This window comes from Pogoniulus pusillus, chromosome 29 (assembly GCF_015220805.1).
Source record: "Pogoniulus pusillus isolate bPogPus1 chromosome 29, bPogPus1.pri, whole genome shotgun sequence".
NCBI lineage: Eukaryota > Metazoa > Chordata > Aves > Piciformes > Lybiidae > Pogoniulus > Pogoniulus pusillus.
In genome coordinates, this window is record NC_087292.1 from 17253740 (window position 1) to 17272838 (window position 19099).

Here is a 19099-nt window from a genome sequence, read left to right on the forward strand (position 1 = left end):
GAGGCGGCGGCCCGGCCGTACTGCTGGAGAGCCCGGAGGGGGGGGGGCGGCGGCGGCGGCGGCGGAGGAGGAGGAGGAGGAGGAGGGAGGCGAGCGGGCGGCGCTTCCCCCCCGGCTCGCCGTTACCGGTTGCGGGACGGTTGTTGGGTGCTCTGCGCCCTCCTGGTCTGTTTCGCGGACGGTGCCTCGGACCTGTGGCTGGCAGCCCACTACTACGTGCGGGGGCAGCGCTGGTGGTTCGGGCTGACGCTGCTCTTCGTGCTGCTGCCCTCGCTCGTGGTGCAGCTGCTCAGCTTCAGGTGGTTCGTCTACGACTTCGCCGCCGCCGGCACCAAGGACAGCGCCGGCAGCACCAAGGACAGCGCCCGAGGGCCCCGCGGCTGCTGCCGCCTCTGCGTCTGGCTGCTGCAGGGCCTGATCCACCTCCTGCAGCTGGGGCAGGTCTGGAGGTACGGGGACGGGGGGCGTGGGGGGCTGCAGGGCCTGATCCATCTCCTGCAGCTGGGGCAGGTCTGGAGCTAGGGGGACATAGGGAATGGAGGGGTCAGAAAGGGGCTGCAGGGTCTGATCCACCTCCTGCAGCTGGGGCAGGTCTGGAGGTACGGGGACATAGGGAATGGAGGGGTCAGAAAGGGGCTGTAGGGCCTGATCCATCTCCTGCAGCTGGGGCAGGTCTGGAGGGGTCAGGAAGGGGCTTCAGGGTCTGATTCACTTCCTGCAGCTGGGGCAGGTCTGGAGCTATGGGGACATGAGGCATGGGGGGGGTTAGAAAGGGGCTTCAGGGTCTGATCCACCTCCTGCAGCTGGGGCAGGTCTGGAGTATGGGGAAATGGAGGGATGGGGAGGCTGTGATAGGGCTATGGGGCCTGATCCACCTCCTGCAGCTGGAGCAGGTCTGGAGGTACAAGAGAAGGGGGGGTCCAAGGGTCAGGATGGGACTGCAGGGCCTCATCTGCTTCCTGTGGCTGGGGCAGGTCTGGGGGCACAGGGGTCACAGGTACAGGTTGGGGCTGGTGGCAGGGCTCAGCAGGGACACGGGGTGGCATAACTGGGCACAGCACGGAGGACACATGCAGAGATGGCAAGGGGGGACCTGGATGGGGGTGAACATGGGGGTCAGTTCCTCTGCAACCACAGCAGGATGGGTGCCAGGGGCAGAGCCCCCATCAGAGCCCAGCTGCAGGAGTGGGTGGGTGTGGGCTGGAGAGGTGGGTGTGGGCAGAAGCTGGCCTGAGGATCCTGCAGCCCAGCTGGGTGGCACAGGCCTGCTGGGTGGCACAGGCTTGCTGTCCCCACAGTCAGGCAGTGCTGGGGATCCTGCCTGGCCACAGCAGCCAGGTCTTGTGTGTGTGAAGTGCTTCTGCCAGGCCCCAAACATCTTGGTCTCAGATCCTCCTCCCTTGCACCTCCCTGTGGTCCTGCTTGGAGCTTGCTGTAGACTGCAGGGTGGCAGATGAAGAGGTGCCAGCTGTCCCCAGCCTGGCCAGAGCCTGCTGCCTGTCCCCTCCTGGGCTGGCTACAGGCAGGCTGTGAGGACAGGGCGGGTGGCAGCTTGGCAGACTCAAGCTGAAGGCACTTTTCAGGGTCTCTGCAGACCCTCCAGGAGCCCCAGCTGAGGGTTTACTGACACCTTCCCACCCTGGAACCGGCCCCACTCCCTCCCTGCTCCACTGAGATCCATCCTTGGGAATGAAGAGGGAAGTGCCCGGCGCTGCCGCCGAGCTGGTGCCGGGAAGAGAGCGGAGACAATGGCAAATTCCGGGAACAATGCAGGGAGCAGGGAGCAGGCAGCAGGGAGCAGGCAGCGCTCCCGTCTCGGGTTTCGGGGCTGTCTCCCTTCCTGAGCTGCTGGGTCCTGAGGCTCCTCCACTCGCTGTTGCTGTCCGCACGCGTTGGTTCTGCTGCTGCATTTCCAGGGATGCTCCCAGGGTGCCCAACTTTGCTACCTTGTGCTGGAGGGGCTCCTGCCCCTTCCCAGGCTGGCACAGCCATCCCCTGGCCCTCCCCATGCCAGCTTCTAGGGTGTACTGGCTGCAGGAGAGCTGCAAACCCTGCCTTGGCATGCCAGGGAAGGATGATAGCTCTGGCCTGGTAGCTGCTGAGCCTTGCCCTCGGTGCCCAGTGGGCAACTACCCGATCCTGGGCTGAGCTGGGGCCAGGCTGCGACCTGGGGCTTTGCTCCGGGTGGTGTCAGCCACGTTCTGAGCCGCTGCACCGTGGCTGCTCTTAAGCCAATTAAAGCTGTAACTCCCAGCACCGACCCTCCAGGACAGGCTGGTCTCAAGCTGCAGCTGAGGCTCTTCCTAATCTGGGGATTTGGGATTAACTGGGCCCAGTTTAATGCACTTTGCTAAACCCATTAGCGCGGTTGGCTCTGGCGCAGGTGGATGTGGCAGCTAAGGAAGGGTGGAAGAGATGAAGGGAAGGCTTTTTTCCCTTGGTCAGGGCAAATGTCTGCTCCTTCCCCCATCTCCTGGCCTGCTGAGTGCCTCTGCAGGTCTCAGCCTCACCAAAGCCAGCTCCCAGCCCTAGCAAGGACCCCAGATCATAGAGTCATAGGATGGGTTAGGTTGGAAGGGAGCTCAGAGCTCAGCCAGTCCCAACCCCCCTGTGCCATAGGCAGGTCTCATCCCACCTGGTCCTGAGCACCTCCAGGGGGGTTGTGGAGCACAGAAGCACAGAATGTGATCTATGATCACATTCTGTGCTTCTGTGCTCCACAACCCCCCTGGGAAACCTGTGCCAGTGTCTCACCACCCTCAACCTGTGCCAGTGTCTCACCACCCTCAACCTGTGCCAGGCTCTCAGCACCCTCACTGCGAACAACTTCTTCCTAACTTCTAGTCTCAATCTCCCCTCTGCCACTTCAAACCCATTCTTCCTCCTCCTGTCATCACCAGACCTTGTCAATAGTCCCTCCCCAGCCCTCCTGGAGCCCCCTTCAGATCCTGGAAGGCCACTCCAAGGGCTCCTCCAAGCCTTCTCTTCTCCAGGCTGCAGAGCCCCAACTCTCTCAGCCTGTGCTCACAGCAGAGCTGCTGCAGCCCTCTGAGCATCTTGGTGGCCTCCTCTGGACTGGCTCCAACACTTCCATGTCCTGCTTGTGTTGAGGGCTCCAGAACTGCACACAGGATTCCAGGTGAGGTCTGAGGAGAGCAGAGCCAAGGGGCAGAATCCCCTCCCTTGCCCTGTGCCCACACTGCTCTTGCTGCAGCCAGCACAGGGTTGTGTCTGGGCTGCACTCACACTGCAGGCTTCTGTGGAGCTTTTCACCAGCCCAGACCCTGAGGGCCTTTTCCTCAGGGCTGCTCTCAGCCATTCCCCATCCAGCCTGGAGCTGTGCTTGGGACTGCAGCAAGGCAGCTGCTGCCCAGCTGTGGAGCAGCTCCCAGCTCTGGCTCTGGGATGGTCCCAAATTCCAGCTGCTGAAGCTTGTTCCTGCACTGATGGATGTGCAAACCTGCTGGAAATGGTGCCCAGTTGTGTGCCCACGTCCTGGTGAGCAGCAGTGACACAGACCTGTCCCCCAACCAGGACCATGCCACCACTGTGCTCAGGATCTGCTGCCCAGGTGGGTTTATGGCTCAGGGATCTTTATCCTCTCTGCTAGCAAAAGGTCACCCCTGTGGTTGGCAGCTGCTGGCATATCTCTGCAGGTGCCACTTTGCTAGGGACAGCCCTGCCCGTGCCCATGGTATCAGCTCTAGCCTGGGGCCTCACCTGGTTTGTCTGCCTGAAGGTCACTGAAACCAGACCTGAGGTTCTTTGTCCACCCCCAAAAGTGCCCTCATATCTGTTGGCCTGGGGACCCAGTGCCACCCCTGATGGCAGTCTCTGGGTGGGTTCAAAAGGTTGGGGAGGGGTCATGACCCACAAATTTTGCCTGCCTGTACCCCTCTGCTTTTCTCTTTCTTGCCTTGGGAACACCCAGATTTGGGGTGTCAGCTCTAGCCACTGCAGGACCCAAGTGTAGGGGTCCTGGGGTGCAGGACAAGGAGCTGGGGCCAGACCCAGCCTTTACCTGAGCGTGAGTGGGCTCAGCTGCTCCCAGCCACCTTGGGGGCACAGGACCTGGCATGGTGTGGGGACAGGGGCATGCAGCTCTCCCTGGTGCCCTGGCATGGTGAGATGTGTGAGGGATTAAAAAGGCTGCATCAGGGAAGTGATTCTCCCTTTGCTTAACGAAGAGAGCAGAGGCTGAGAGCCCAGATCACCTCCTAGGAAAATCCCACCCACGGCTCTGCAGCTGGGATCAGGATGGCCTCAGCCTCCTCCAGCCAAGAGCCACACTGAGCAGGTTTGGCTATAACCAAGTGCTGCTGCTGCTCCATCCCTTAGAAGCTGGGGACAGGAGTTGGGATCTGGGGGGGAATGGTGGCACTGGTGGTGACACTGGCTGTGGCAGGACTCTGTCAGACCCAGCTGTGGTGAGGCTCTGGCAAGCCTCACCATGGTGAGGTTCTGGCAAGCCCAGCTATGGCAGAGCTTTGGCAAGCCCAGCTATGGTGTGGCCTGGGCAAACCTGTCTGTGGCAGGTCCCCAGCAAACCCTTCCATGGTGAGGATCTGGCAGACTTGGCTCTGGTGTGGCTTTGGCAAACCTGGCTGTGGCAGGGCTCTGGTAAGTCCATCCACAGTGGGGATCCAGGAAACCCATCCATATGGTGGGACTCTGGCAGGCTTGGCTGTGGTGTGGCTTGGACAAACCTGGTTGTGCCAGGTCCCAAATAAGCCTTTCCATGGTGGGGATCTCACACCCTTGGCTCTGGTGTGGCTCTGGCAAACCTGGCTGTGGCAGGGCTCTGGTTAATTCATCCATAGTATGGCTCAGGCAGACTTGGCTGTGGCAGGGCTGTGGCAGGGCTCTGGTTAACCCATCCATGGTGTGGCTCAGGCAGACCTGGCTGTGGCAGGGCTCTGGTTAATTAATCCATAGTGTGGCTCAGGCAGACTTGGCTGTGGCAGGGCTGTGGCAGGGCTCTGGCTAATCCATCCATGGTGTGGCTCAGGCAGACCTGGCTGTGGCAGGGCTGTGGCAGGGCTCTGGCTAATCCATCCATGGTGTGGCTCAGGCAGACCTGGCTGTGGCAGGGCTGTGGCAGGGCTCTGGTTAACCCATCCATGGTGTGGCTCAGGCAGACCTGGCTGTGGCAGGGCTCTGGTTAACCCATCCATGGTGTGGCTCAGGCAGACTTGGCTGTGGCAGGGCTCTGGTTAACCCATCCATGGTGTGGCTCAGGCAGACTTGGCTGTGGCAGGGCTCTGGTTAACCCATCCATGGTGTGGCTCAGGCAGACCTGGCTGTGGCAGGGCTCTGGTTAACCCATCCATGGTGTAGCTCAGGCAGACTTGGCTGTGGCAGGGCTCTGGTTAATCCATCCATGGTGTGGCTCAGGCAGACCTGACTGTGGCAGGGCTCTGGTTAACCCATCCATGGTGCAGCTCAGGCAGACCTGGCTGTGGCAGGGCTCTGGTTAATCCATCCATAGTGTGGCTCAGGCAGACCTGGCTGTGGCAGGGCTCTGGTTAATCCATCCATGGTGTAGCTCAGGCAGACTTGGCTGTGGCAGGGCTCTGGTTAATCCATCCATGGTGTAGCTCAGGCAGACTTGGCTGTGGCAGGGCTCTGGTTAACCCATCCATGGTGTGGCTCAGGCAGACTTGGCTGTGGCAGGGCTCTGGTTAATCCATCCATGGTGTGGCTCTGGCAAACCCACCCATGGCAGGGCTTTAGCAAACCCATCCACGCCTGTGCTCTGGCACCACCTTGCTGCTGCGGGGCCTTCGTTAGGTGGCTCCGTGTAACACAGCGGCAGCAATTAGCCGGCAGAGCTCTGCCTGGCAGCTTCTGCCTCATCATCTAGGCTTGGGGTCGTTTTTTTCTGGGGGAGGGGGGAGGAAATTAAATGATGATTTTTTTTCCTCTCCCTTCCCCCTTTTTTTCCTACCCCCCCACCCCCCCCCCTCAGTGATTGATTTGGTGCTTCCCCTGCAGCCGCCGCGGCGCTGGGCGGGTCGGCGCCTGCCGGAGAGCTGCCAGCCCCGGGATGGTTCTCAGGGCTTGGAGCACCACAGGGATGATCAAATGCATAACAAATAAGAACCAGCAGCTCGGGCTGGAGAGTTGACGGGAGATGAAATCTGCTTTTAATGAGATCTGTGGAGCTTGATGGGGAGGCAGAGTCGTAGCATCGTAGAATGGGTTTGGTTGGAAGGGAGCTCAAAGCTCAGCCAGTTCCAGACCCCTCCCCCCCAACCCTGTGCCATAGGCAGGGACACCTCCCACTGGAGCAGGTCACTCGAGGCTTCATCCAGCCTGGTCCTGAACACTTCCAGGGGGGTTGTGGAGCACAGAAGCACCCAATGTGATCTTTGATCACATTGGGTGCTTCTGTGCTCCACAACTCCCCTGGGAAACCTGTGCCAGGATCTCACCACCCTCAACCTGTGCCACTGTCTCACCACCCTCACTTCTTACTCACATCCAGTTCCAGTCTCCCCTCTGCCAGTCCAAACCCATTCCTCCTCCTCCTGTCATCACAAGACTTTGTCAATAGTCCCTCCCCCAGCCCTCCTCCAGACCCCTTCAGATCCTGGCAGGCCACTCCAAGGTCCTCACAGCCCCCAGCACCCACTGGAACCGAGGTAGAACTTCCCCACTGGTGGTGTCTGCTGACAGCAGCATCCTACCCAGCCACCAGCTCTACTAGGGCTGGGGAGGCTTCTGGAGGCTGCCAGCAGGGTGGTGGGAAGGGATGGACAGGTGGCAACGAGGCTGCCTGAGGTGGGAGCAGATGGCAGCAGGGTGGCACGGGGGCCACGGGTCGCTCCAGCTGATGGCCCCTGCCGTGGTCTATGGGGCTGTGCATCCCAGAGGTGGGAGCAGCTGTCCCCGCGGTGGCAGCGGGGCTGGCTCCTGCCTCCTCCTGCTGATGGATGAGCTGAAAATGCTGGGCTCAGGCTTTCTCCGGCGCTCCCGGCTGCCGGGGCCGGCTGGCAGCGCCTGCTGGAGCTGACAGAGGCCACCGCTCAGCCTGGCAGAGCCGGGAGGAGGCTTCACTGCCCAACATCCTCTTGTTTCATCTTCCTGTTCTCATCCTGGGGATCTCCCGCCCCGTCTGGCCCCGGCTCTCCTCCCCTTGTGCCCGGATCTGGCCCCGTGCCGCAGGGAAGGGTCTCTGGCGGTGGTGACTCAGCTGCCGCCCGCGTCAGTGCCACGCACACCTCCGCTGACCCCCGGCCGACGACCAGATGGCCAGGGCCAGCCTGTGCCTGTGCCCGCAGCTCTGCCAAGAGCAAGGCAGCACCGCCACGAGCACCCGGGAACTTCCCGTGGGCACCGCGGCACGACCAGCTGGTGCCTCCGTTCTGGCCGGGCAGGGGCCGGGCAGGGTGGGCTCTGTGCCAGCTGCGACCACAATACCCGCTCCGAGAAGCAGCCACAGGTGGGGCTGGGGTGGTTAGAGAGTGGGGCTGTGGGTGAGATGCCTGGCTTGGGGGGAGGGAGTCAGGCTGGGGGGTGGGGTTGATTGCTGGGTGGGCACTGTGGTGGGCAGGTGAGCACCATGATAGCTGAGTGGGCACCGTCATGGCTGGGTGGGCACAGTGATGGGCAGGTGAGCACCACGATGGCCGGGTGGGCTCCAGGGCTGAGCTGGCTTTGCACGAAGCTGCCCTTTCCCAGTGCCTTGTGGCCCCGCGGTGGGATAGGGATGTGCTCGGCATCACCACTGCCCTCTGAAGGGCTTCCTGTGGCCCCGGATCAGTGCTGGCCGGAGCGGGTTGGCCGTGGGACACGGCCAGAGGAGGGGGGGAGCTGCTCTCACTCTCCCGTCCCGCCCGCACAGGTACCTCCGCACGCTGTACCTGGGGCTGCAGAGCCGCTGGCAGGCTGAGCACCGCCGGCGCCACTTCTACTGGCGGATGATGTTCGAGAGCGCAGACATCAGCATGCTGAGGCTGCTGGAGACCTTCCTGAAGAGTGCGCCCCAGCTGGTGCTGCAGCTCAGCATCATGGTGCAGCAGAACAGCATCGAGCCCCTGCAGGGTAAGGCTTGGAACCCCCCCGTGCCCAGCCTGGGGCGGTCAGAAGGGACCTCTGGAGATCAGCCAGGCCAACCCCTGCTCCAGCAGGGCACCCCCAGCAGCTTGCCCAGCAGCACACTGCCCAGCTGGGCTTGGAAGCTCTGCACACAAGGAGACTCCACAGCCTCTCTGGGCAGCCTGCTCCAGGGCTCTGCACCCTCACACCAAACAAGTTTCTCCTCATGGAGCCTCCTGGCATCCAGTTTGTGCCCACTGCCCCTTGGCCTGTCCCTGGGCACCACTGACAAGAGCCTGGCCCCATTCTCTTGCCCCCCACAGCTCCTTCAGCTCTTGCTGAGCATTGCTCAGCTCCCCTCTGGGGCTGCTCTTCTGCAGGCTCTCAGCCTTTGCTCCTCACAGAGCTGCTCCAGGCCCCTGGGCAGCTTTGTAGCCTCCTCTGGACTCTCTCCAGCACTTCCCTGTCTCTCTTCAGCTGGGGAGCCCAGAACTGGACCCAGGACTCCAGATGTGGCCTCACTGGGGCAGAGTAGAGGGGCAGGAGAACCTCCCTTGCCCTGCTGCCCACTCTTATTCATGCACCTCAGAAAATCATTGTCCTTCTTGAGCAGGAGGGCAAACTGCTGCCTGATGGGGAACTTGTCCCCCAGGTCCTTCTCCACCGAGCTGCTCCCCACACCCCTCCTGGTGCAGGGGATGCTCCCCTCCAGAGGCAGGTTCAGCTTGCCCTAGCTGAACTCCATGAGGTTCCTCAGCCCCAGCTCTCCGTCCCGGCCAGGACTCGTGAGTGGCAGAGACGCGAGGGGAGGGAGCACAGCCAGAAGGGAGGTGGCACAAGAGCGGCCGAGGGGAGGACCCTGTGCTGTCCCAGGCTCTCACCGCCCCTCCCTGCTTTGCCCCCGCAGGGCTCTCCGCCTCGGCCTCGCTGGTGTCGCTGGCCTGGATGATCGCCTCCTACCAGAAGGTGCTGCGGGACTCGCGGGAGGACAAGCTGCCCATGTCCTACAAGGGCGCCGTGGTGCAGATCCTCTGGCACCTCTTCACCATCGCCGCCCGCGCCATCGCCTTCGCCCTCTTCGCCTCCGTGTTCCAGCTCTACTTCGGCATCTTCATCGTCACCCACTGGTGCATCATGACCTTCTGGATCATCCAGGGCGAGACGGACTTCTGCATGTCCAAGTGGGAGGAGATCATCTACAACATGGTGGTGGGCATCATCTACATCTTCTGCTGGTTCAACGTCAAGGAGGGCCGGAGCCGCTACCGCATGGGCATCTACTACGTCATCACCCTGTCGGAGAACGCAGCCCTCACCATCCTCTGGTTCCTCTACTACGACCGCGACACCACCTCCGACTTCGACGCCTTAATCCTCGTCTGCGTGGTCAGCTCCAGCTTCGCCCTCGGCATCTTCTTCATGTTCATCTACTACTGCCTCTTGCACCCCAACGGTCCCATCTTCAGCCCTCGCACCGGGGGCTGCATTTTCCGCCAGCAGCAGCCGCAGCAGCCCCCCCCGGTGCCAGGGTCTCCGGCGGACGCCGCCGTCACCAGTCCTCCCCGCTCGCTGCCGCGGACTACAGGGGGAGAACGGGAGGGGGCGCCGGGGGAGCGGGACAGCTGCGTGCCCGTCTTCCAGGTGCGCCCCTGCGCCCCGCCGGCTCCAGCCGCCCGCGCCCCCCGGACAGAGGGTCCTGTCATCCGCATCGACCTGCCCAGGAAGAAGTACCCGGCCTGGGATGCCCACTTCATCGACCGGCGCCTGCGGAAAACCATCCTGGCGCTGGAGTACGCCTCGCCCACCACCCCGCGCCTGCAGTACCGCACCGCCGGGGCCCCCCAAGAGGTGCTGGAGTATGAGACCACCGTGTAGGGTGAGGGGACACACACACACCCCTCCCGGTGCCATCCCGGCGTCTATCGCAGCTGTTTGCCTTTCTGTTGGGTTTGCCGGCGCTGCCGCCGTGCCACCCCGCGGGCGGGGGACGGGGAGGTCTCTTGGTGCTATCCCCCCCACCCCCCACCCTGAGCCACCCTCCCGCAGCCAAGACCCACCCCGTCCCACCCCAGGGTGGTCACCGGGGCTCCCCCCAACCCCGGGGCTTGTCCTTGCCAAAATACCTCACGGTGCCTGAGCCTGCAGTGGGGGTTGCTGTGGCCCGACCATGCCAGTGGGGCAAGGGTGGGGGCCAGGGACGCCCCAGGCTGGAGGCTGGCAGGTGTGAGGGACACAGTGGGCAGCACATGGGGCCATGGGTGCCTGTGCCACGGCAGGGCAGTGGGGCTGGAGTGTGGCTGCGCTGGGGGGGTGTGTGGGGCTTGTCACTCCTGGGTAGGGGACAACAGGGGGTCCAGACAGCCCCCCCATATCCCCTGCTTCCCCCCATACCCTGCAGTGCTGGTCCCAGGGGACCTCTTCTTCTGCACCCTCAGGCCCCCTGCCTCAGGGTCAAGCCATGTCGCCAGCCTCACAGGGTCTCTGCTCACCTGTGGGGTGCAGACCCTGACCAGGGTGGGTGTTTGTGGGCTCTGGCTGTGCCCCATCACCCCCCCGCACCCACCCCACCCCCCCACCCCCCAGCAGCTGCTTCATCTCATTGGGGTTGTTTTCACCTGTGACATTTTGTGTGACATTTTCTACCTCCGCTGTGGCCGGGGGGGTGCAGGGCAGGGCCTTGGCTGGCACTGCCGTGGGGGGGTCATGGAGGCTCATCAGTGTTCCCAGGGCTTCCCAAAGTGGGATTCGCCCCCCCCCCCCCTCTCCCCGTCTTGGCTGGGCATCTCTTCCCAACCAGGAGCGTTTCCATTCACCCCACCACGGGCATCGTCCCCGTCCAGCTCCTCTGTGGGGTCCTGCCCTGCCTCCCTGCTGCCAGTCCCTGCCAGCCCCTGCCTGCCCAGAGGAGTGGAGGCTCCCCGGGCTTCGGGTCTGAATGTGTCCCTGGTCCTGCCCGGGCCGTTGGGGTGCCCCCACCCAAAGGGCTGTGCTGAATGTACCCTGTGTCCCCTGGTGCCAGGCGTGTCACACGGGGGGGGGGTCCCTCTGTGTGTGTATGTGTAGGGGGCTGGCAGGGGCAGGGGAGCTGCGGGACCCCCCAGCCATGCCCCCTGTGCCTTCCCTGAACCTCCCGTGCCCCCCAAAGTGACCCCACAGGGTGCTGCAGTGCCAAGTCCTGCCCAGGGATAGGGAGCCTGGGCAGAACCACCAGCCCTGGGTGCCAAGGAGCATCACATGAGGCATGGCATAAGACACTGTGCCAGCCAGAAGAAGGGCTCATACGGGGGCGCGGGGATGCTGCCCCTGGGAATGGCTTTGGCTGCTGCCCGCTGTGCCAGGGCGGGTGTCCGTCCCCATGGCACGGCCGGGGTGAGCAGCGGGGGCGGTGCGGGTGGCGCCACGCTGGGTTTTCTCCTTCCCTTTTCTCTGTAGCTAGAGCGCTGCGGCGGCGGCAGGCCGGGGCGGGCACTCGCTGTGCCCACTGCTGCTAACTGGTGCTAACTCGGAGAGCCTTCTGGAGGAGGGTGCGGAGCGTGCCTGGGGCTGGGCACTGGGCTGGGCAGTGAGCCGGGCCCTGGGCTGGGCAGTGAGCCGGGCAGTGGGCTGGGCAGTGAGCCGGGCAGTGAGCTGGGCAGTGAGCTGGACAGTGGGCCGGGCAGTGGGCTGGGCAGTGGGCTGGGCAGTGAGCCGGGCAGTGGGCCAGGCACTGGGCTGGGTGCCACACACCTCACTGCTCGCTGCCAGTAAGGGATGGACACCAGCGGTGGGTGCTAACCGTGCTGGGGGCAGTGCCAGGCGTGGGGTGGCTCTGGGCGGGGGGGTCTCAGCTCTGCGAGAGGGTCTCTTTTCCTCAGGGAAGGTCGGGGGCAGCTGCTAGGGGAGCTGGGCTGGACCCTCACTGAGTCCCACTCACAGAGCTCTGAAGCCACCAGGGATGGGGACAGGTCGTGTGGGGACCAGGTGCCAGCATGAGGTGGCTGCTCTGGGCTGCCCCTGTGTCCCCTGTCCCGAAGGCAGAGCGGAGCCATCTGCCCTCCCCGTGCTGCCCTTCGCCCCCGGGGCTCGCGTGGGGACCCCAAGGCCATGCCAGTGGGGCAGAGGGACACTTTTCTATGCACTCAAGCCACGGTACCCTCAGCCCTGGGCCACTCTGGGCAGGGGTCTCCACACCAGCCCCTGTCCCCCGGTGCTGCCCTGCTCGGGGTTGGGACCTCGGCCACGCGTGGGGCTAGGTGACAGCCATGAGCCCCGCTCCTGAGCACGGGCTTGGCCACCCTGCTGCCACCCGCCCAGCCTGTGCCCCAGGGGAAGCCAAGCCCAGTGACCCGATGCCAGCGGCAGCGCCAGGATGGTGGCAGCTGCCCACGAGAACCACGGTGAGGGGGCACGACCGAGGGACCAAGCCGGGCACTACGGCATGAGGAGCTCTCACCGGGGATGAGGGCTGTGGCCCCTGGGAACGGCACCCCTGGGGTGGCAGCAGCGCTGCCCTGGGCTTCAGGGAGCGGGGAGCAATGTGGGCTGGGGCTGTTCCTTCCCACTGGTGGGGGGGGGGGGGGGGGGGGCTGCCAGGGGGGTGTCAGCCACGTCCCTGCCCCCTCCCCCCTCCTTGGCGCCGGGAGCTGGCAGCCGCTGTCACGTACTGTAAATACTCTGTGTGCCACCTTCTTCTCTGGGACCCTCGGCGTGGGCGGGGGGCGAGCGGGGGGAGGCTGGGGGGGGGGCAGCGTTTGGGCCGGGGTCTGGACCGAGACTTTTTTGTATACCACAAACTTTTTGTATATTTTTAATTTTGCTGCAACATGAGATAATTAATTATTAAATTCATTTCAGTAAGCTCTGCCCGCGGGGGGGCTCCTCCTTGCCCGCACCTCCGGCTCGCCCCCATGTCCCCCTTCTGTCCCCTACCCCCCGTCCTGGTGGGCTCGGAGATGCTGGGAGATGGAGCAGGATGCGGCGCTGGTGGCGCTGGTTGGTGCTGGTGGCCCTGGCGAGGAAGGGGTGTGTGGGCAGGATCCGTGCCAAGGAGGAAGCCGCAGGACACGGCCGGACACGGCCACTGCCGGACCAGCCCCCACCCTGCCAGAGGCCTTGGTTAATCCCCAGACCCTTCGGGGGGGCTTGGACCCCTTGGGTGGCCGTGGGGAGGGGGTGCTGGGTGCTGCTGCATGAGGTCCTGCCAGTGCCACTGCCTGTGCCGGAGCCCAGCGCAGGGAGGATGGGGGCAGTGAGGGCTGGAGACCACAGTGCTGCTCCAGGAGGTGGGGCTGGTCCTGGAGCCAGTGGGGAGCACTGGGGCAGTGAGGGGCAGGGCTGGTGCGGGGTCCTGGAGCCAGTGGGGAGCACTGGGGCAGTGAGGGGCAGGGCTGGTGTGGGGTCCTGGAGCCAGTGGGGAGCACTGGGGCAGTGAGGGGCAGGGCTGGTGCGGGGTCCTGGAGCCAGTGGGGAGCACTGGGACAGTGAGGGGCAGGGCTGGTGTGGGGTCCTGGAGCCAGTGGGGACACTGGGGCAGTGAGGGGCAGGGGCTGCTCTGCAGCTGGGGCCTGTGGGCAGCCCCAGCCCCAGTCCCATCCCAGTCTACTTCAGCCCCAGCTTCTGCCCAAATCCCAGCCCTGTCTGAGCCCAAGCTCCAGCCCAGCACTAATCCAGTCCGTCTGAGCCCAGCTCCAGCACCCCCAGGAGGGGCAGGAACTCACATCCTGGTGGAGTTTCCGACACAGGAAAAGGTCGAGGCGCCGAGCGGGTTGGTGGGGGTGGCCGTACTGGGAGGCAGCTGTACTGGGAGGCAGCTGTACTGGGAGGCACCGCCATGGAGGACGAGGCCAAGAAGGGAAAGAAGGTGCGTGGGGCTGGGCTGGTGTCCCGGGGAGCTGGCGGGAAGGTGGGAGTGGGCGAGCCGCAGGAAGACACCAGCGTGGGGGACCCCACATCCCCTCCAGCTCCCCTCCCCCGGCAGCTAGTGCCAAGTCGGGGTCGGGAAGCAGAGAGGTGCCCGGCGCTGAGGCGTTCCCGTGCCCGCTGTCGCCGCCAGGGCTTCGTGTCGCCCATCAAGCGCCTGGTGTTCCCCAAGGCGGCACGGCGCCCGGCCGCCCGCAGCAGCACCTACCGGCGCCCGCTGCACTCCGTGCCCCTCTACCCCCCCGACTACCTGATCGACCCCCAGATTCTGCTGCACGACTACGTGGAGAAGGAGGTGAAGGTAAAGGTGAAGGAAGGCTCCTCAGCGGTGCCCAAGGTCCCTGCCTGGCATGGGGAGGGGGATATGGAGCCACTACACCATGCTGAGAGCCACCAGCCACAGAGGCCAGGAGGGTCCTGGTGCCCTCCTTTCCAAGGCTGGCGCTTGGAGCTGGTGGGCTGCGGGTGCAGAGACCACCCTCAGTGCAAGGACAGAGGGCTGGGGGTGTAGGGACAGCCCCCATTGCAGGGTCTCTCTACACACCCCAGGGAGGTGCACCCTGCCCTTGGGGCCGTGGGTGCTCCAGGGGATGCCTTCGGCCATGGGATGGGGAGGCCAAAAGCCCCAGCCCCTCCCAGCCCCCCTGGGCTTTGTGGCCTCTCAGTTTTTAGGCCACCTGACATGGGTGACATCCTCCCTGAACCCCTCCAGCCGGGATGAGGTGCTGCAGCTGCTGGACACAGCCAGGGTAAGAGCAGTCCCCACGCTCCGAGGTGCCTTCAGGGTGCTGGCCTGAGGGTGGTCGCCAGCTGTGGCTGCACGCTCCTGGGTGCCCCAAAGTGCCTGGCACAGACTCTGCGTCCCTGCAGCAGCTGAAGGAGCTGCCGCTGCAGACGACGCCGGAGCAGGACAGCATCCTCAGCCTCTCTGCCCGCTGCCTGCTGCTCACCTGGCGCGACAACGAGGAGCTGATCCTGCGCATCCCCACCCACGAGATCGCCGCCGCCTCCTACCTGCGCGACGATGCCCTGCACCTCCTCATCCTCAAAACCGGTGTGGGCACCCAGCCGGGCCCATAGCACCTGGTGGCCTCGGGGCATGAGGGGCTGGAGCCCGAGGAGCGCTGGGGGGAAATGCTGGGTGGCAGCTGGGGTGGCAGCAAGGGCTGGGCAGAGAAGCTGGTGTCGCTTCCAGGGCTGGAGGGCAGCCCGAGGCAGGTCCCAGCTGTGTTCCCAGCCCAAATTGCCTTTAATGGCAGCAGAAGAGGGGCCGGAAGGTGATCCCCGTGCCCGTTCCCCCCACCCCCCGTGGATTCCCTGGGGGGAGCTGGGCTCTGGTGCTTTGATCAGCAAACCAGGGCTCAGCTGCCAGCCGCAGGCAGGGTCTCTGGGGCGGGACCTGCACCAGCCTGGGCTCCATCTGCACATGGAGCAGGTTCCTAATCCCCTGCCCCACTGTCCCTAATCCCCCTGCCCCAGCGCCGCCCTGCCCAACCCACTGGGGCTCCCCCATCCCCACCCCACCCTCGCCCATCCCGCCGGTGGGCAGCCAGGGTGGGCGCTGGGTGCCAGGCTGATGCCCGGTCTCTTGTCGCTGTCCCAGGCCTGGGAGTGGACCCCGTGCCCGCCGGAGCGCACCCCGAGATGGCTCCGTTTGGCCTGCCAGAGGCCTTCCCCGACAAGAAGCGCCCGGGGGGGTCGTGGCCGGAGGGCGGGCGGCTGGGGGGCCCCATGGAGCGGCGCCACACCATCTGCAGCCTGGACTGGAGGGTGGCACGGGGCGGGCAGGAGGCCCGGCAGGGCGGCAGCCTGGAGCGGCGTCGGGGGGGCAGCTGGGAGAGGAGGCAGCGCGGGCGACCCTCGGGCAGCTGGGAGCGGCGGCAGCCCTGCGGCGGCAGCTGGGAGCGGAGGAGAGCTGGCACCGCGGGGGGCAGCTGGGAGCGTGGCACCGGCTTCGGCAGCTGGGAGCGGCGGCACGCTGGCGGCAACCCTCTGGACCCCCAGGAGCCTTGTCCTGACGCCTACTCCAACCTCATCATCCTTGCCGTGCCCAACAGGGTGAGTGGACGTGGGCATGTGCCCGCCTGCTGGCATGTGGGTGCTTGAGAGGGTTCAGAGAAGGGCCATGAGGAGCAGTTGTGGCACCTGGGGTTGTTCTGCCTGGGGAGAAGGAGGCTGAGGGGAGACTCGAGGCTCTCTACAGCTCCCTGAAAGGAGGCTGGAGCCAGGGGGGGGTTGGGCTCTTCTCCCAAGGAACAACTGACAGGACAAGAGGAAATGGCCTCAGGTTGCCCCAGGGGAGGTTTAGGTTGGACAGGGTTGCCAAAGCCTGGCACAGGCTGCCCAGGGAAGAGGTTGAATCCCCATCCCTGGAAGTGTTTCAAAGCCGTGGAGATGCGGTGCTGAGGGCCATGGCTCAGCACCTCGGCAGAGCTAGAGAAGGGCTGGGCTGGAGGAGCTTAAAGGTCTGGTCCAACCAAAACCGTTCTCTGATGCTCCCTGCCGCCTGCACATGGCCACCGAGCAGCAAGCAGCCCACGCTCCCTGCTTCCCTCCGCAGGACGCCGGTGAGGAGTCCTGTGCCCTCATCTGCCAGGTCTTCCAGATCATCTACGGGGACCAGAGCATCGAGTGCGTGGACCGGGCTGGGTACCACTACACCTCCACACCCACCCGGCCCTGGCTCTCCAGCAGGAGTGAGTAGCCAGGGACAGGCCTGAGGACACCAAGTGGGGTGGCACGGGGCTGCCAGGCAGGAGTGTGCAGGCACAGTGTGGGCATCAGGTACCGTGGCAGAGATTTGGCCCCACTGGGAGACCTCAGCCCTCCCTCCCCAGGTGACAGCTGCCGCACAGATGGGACCTATGGCTACGATGCTGACTTCAGCTGCTGCAGCTCCTTGTGAGTGTGGGTCCCTCAGGCTGCCCTTCACCTGAGTGTATGCCCCTGCACTGGTATGGGTGCCCTTGTCTCAGTGTAGATGCCATAGCACTGAGGTAGGTGCCCCTGCTTCCAAGTGGGTGCCCACTCCTGCCACAGAGATGCCCCAGTCTTGCCTGATGGTGTGTGCTGTGTGGTGGTAGAGGCCAGCTGGGCACAAGGGGGTGCCAGCACAAGCTGACCCTCATCTTCCTGCAGCAATGGTTCCCATGAGACCTTCGAGGCTTATTACAGTGGCACCTCCTCGCCCTCCTTCCACCGGTCCCACCACAGCCTGGCCACTGCCTGCAGTGGCAGTGACCAGAGTGGCACAGGGCTGGAGCAGCTGCAGGAATACATGGTGACGGTGAGGGCATGGGGATGCTGTGGACATGGGGATGGTGTGGGCATGGTGTTGGTGCAGGCATGGGGATGATACAGGCACGGGTAGGGTGTGCCCATGGTGACGGTGGGCATGATGACAGTGCAGGTATGGCAATGGGCTCTCTGTGCCAGTGGATGTGAAGGGTGGGGGCAGCGGGCAGGTCTGAGTTCCCCAACAGCTGGTAGGGCACAGAGAGGAGGGATGGGGCTGCGTGCCACCGAAGTCCCCAACCCTGAGCCGCCTCCGTGCCGCCGCAGCTCCGCAACAAGCTGTCGCCGCAGGAGATCCAGCAGTTCGCCCTCCTGCTGCGTGAGTACCGCCTGGGCACGCCGGTGCAGGACTACTGCAGGGAGCTGCTGCGCCTCTACGGGGACCGCAGGAAGTTCCTCCTGCTGGGTGAGTGTCTGGGCTCCCACACTGCCCACCCTGTGCCGCCGCCTCCCCCTGGGCACGGGCTACTGCTGCCAGGGGGTGCTGAGGCTGCACAGCTTGCTGGAAGCAGGATGAGCTGAGCCCCCGCGGAAGCGGCCGGAGGGGCTGGCAGCGCTGCCCGCTGCAGCAGGATGACCCCGCGGGTGGCGGTGCCCACGGCAGGGATGAGGCCCTTCATCCCCGACCAAGACATCGGGTACTTCGAGACCTTCCTGGAGAGCATTGGCATCCGGGAAGGAGGGATCCTGACCGACAGCTTCGGCCGCATCAAGCGCAGCATGAGCAACACCTCGGCCTCGGCCGTGCGCAGCTACGACAGCGGCTCCCTGCGGTCCGAGGCGGAGTCCTTCAACCGCATCATCACCGACATCACCCACGACATCGAGGCGCTGGCGAGGGACGAAGAAGAGGAGGAGGAGGAGGAAGAGGACAACTACCTGTGAGGGAGCTCAGAAGCCCAGCGGTCCCCTCGCTGCTCGCCAATGTAGAATCAGGGAGTTGTTTGGGCTGGAAAAGGCTTCTGAGGTCACTCAGGCCAAGCAGCAGTCGAACACCACCGTGGCCATCAAACCTTGTCCCCAGGTGCCATGGCCACACCTTTGTCGAGCACCTCCGGGGATGGGCACTCCACCGCCTCCCCGGGCAGCCTCTGCCAGTCCCAGACCACTCTTGAGCCAAAGAAATCTTTCCTCATCTCCATCCCAAACCTCCCCTGGGGCAACATGAGGCCATTTCCTCTCCTCTCACCTGATACCAGGGAGCAGAGCCCAACCCCTACCTGGCTCCAGCCTCCTCTCAGGGAGCTGTAGAGAGCCATGAGGCCTCCCCTCAACCTCTTCTCTGGACTGCACAACCCCAGGTCCCTCAGCTGCTCCTCACCAGCCCTCTTCTCCAGACCTTCCCCAGCTTTGGACATGCTCCATCAACTCAGTGTCATGGTGGGCACCTCCAAGCTCAGACTCACCAGATGCCCAGCTGTCCCCCAGTGCCTGGAAATGGGGATATTGTCCCCTCCTTTGTCACCATAGGAGGGGACAGGGGCTCTGCACTGCCCTGGCAGCTCTCAGCAGGACTGATGGCACCACAGGGTAGCCAGGGCTGGGAGGACACCCCCAGCTAGCAATGCCACGGGCTGGAGTTCTGCAGGTCACAATTAAATGCCAGTGCTGGGAGCGGAGCAGATTCTGTCCTGGGGAAAGGAGGTGCCAAGGTGGGAGGGCTGCTGGCACGGGGTGGGCATGTTGGGGTGGGGAAGCTGCTCACAGTCCTGCCACACACACTGTGCACCCTGTCCACCCCAGTGCCACACTCCAGCTTCAGGGAGACCCTGGCCGTGCCAGGCTGGCCTCGAGTGATGCTCTTGGCAGTGTGGGACCCCAGAGAGCTCAGAGCACTGCAGAAGGGGGGAGGCCAGCAAGGGGGTAC

At 64.5% G+C, this 19099-nt stretch overlaps 2 protein-coding genes across 4 annotated transcripts; both read left to right on the forward strand.

Moving 5' to 3' along the window:
• Positions 1-560: 560 nt before the first annotated feature.
• On the forward strand, positions 561-11807 carry XKR7 (XK related 7). Of its 2 annotated transcripts, none has more exons than XM_064167725.1 (3): positions 561-599; positions 7847-8046; positions 8948-11807. In XM_064167725.1, the coding sequence occupies exons 2-3, from the start codon at positions 7923-7925 to the stop codon at positions 9913-9915; spliced, it is 1092 nt and encodes a 363-aa protein (XP_064023795.1). In that variant the 5' UTR covers positions 561-599; positions 7847-7922; the 3' UTR covers positions 9916-11807. The 2 variants fall into 2 exon arrangements, with proteins under 2 accessions (XP_064023795.1, XP_064023794.1); XM_064167724.1 differs by lacking the exon at positions 561-599 and adding an exon at positions 896-901.
• A 1968-nt stretch (positions 11808-13775) lies between these two features.
• Positions 13776-18844, forward strand: CCM2L (CCM2 like scaffold protein). 2 transcript variants are annotated; one of them, XM_064167712.1, is made up of 10 exons: positions 13776-13879; positions 14072-14245; positions 14604-14687; positions 14809-14992; positions 15542-15996; positions 16499-16634; positions 16776-16839; positions 17077-17224; positions 17500-17638; positions 17837-18844. In XM_064167712.1, the coding sequence occupies exons 1-10, from the start codon at positions 13850-13852 to the stop codon at positions 18115-18117; spliced, it is 1695 nt and encodes a 564-aa protein (XP_064023782.1). In that variant the 5' UTR covers positions 13776-13849; the 3' UTR covers positions 18118-18844. The 2 variants fall into 2 exon arrangements, with proteins under 2 accessions (XP_064023782.1, XP_064023783.1); XM_064167713.1 differs by having other exon boundaries at positions 14072-14239.
• The last annotated feature ends 255 nt before the right edge of the window (positions 18845-19099 follow it).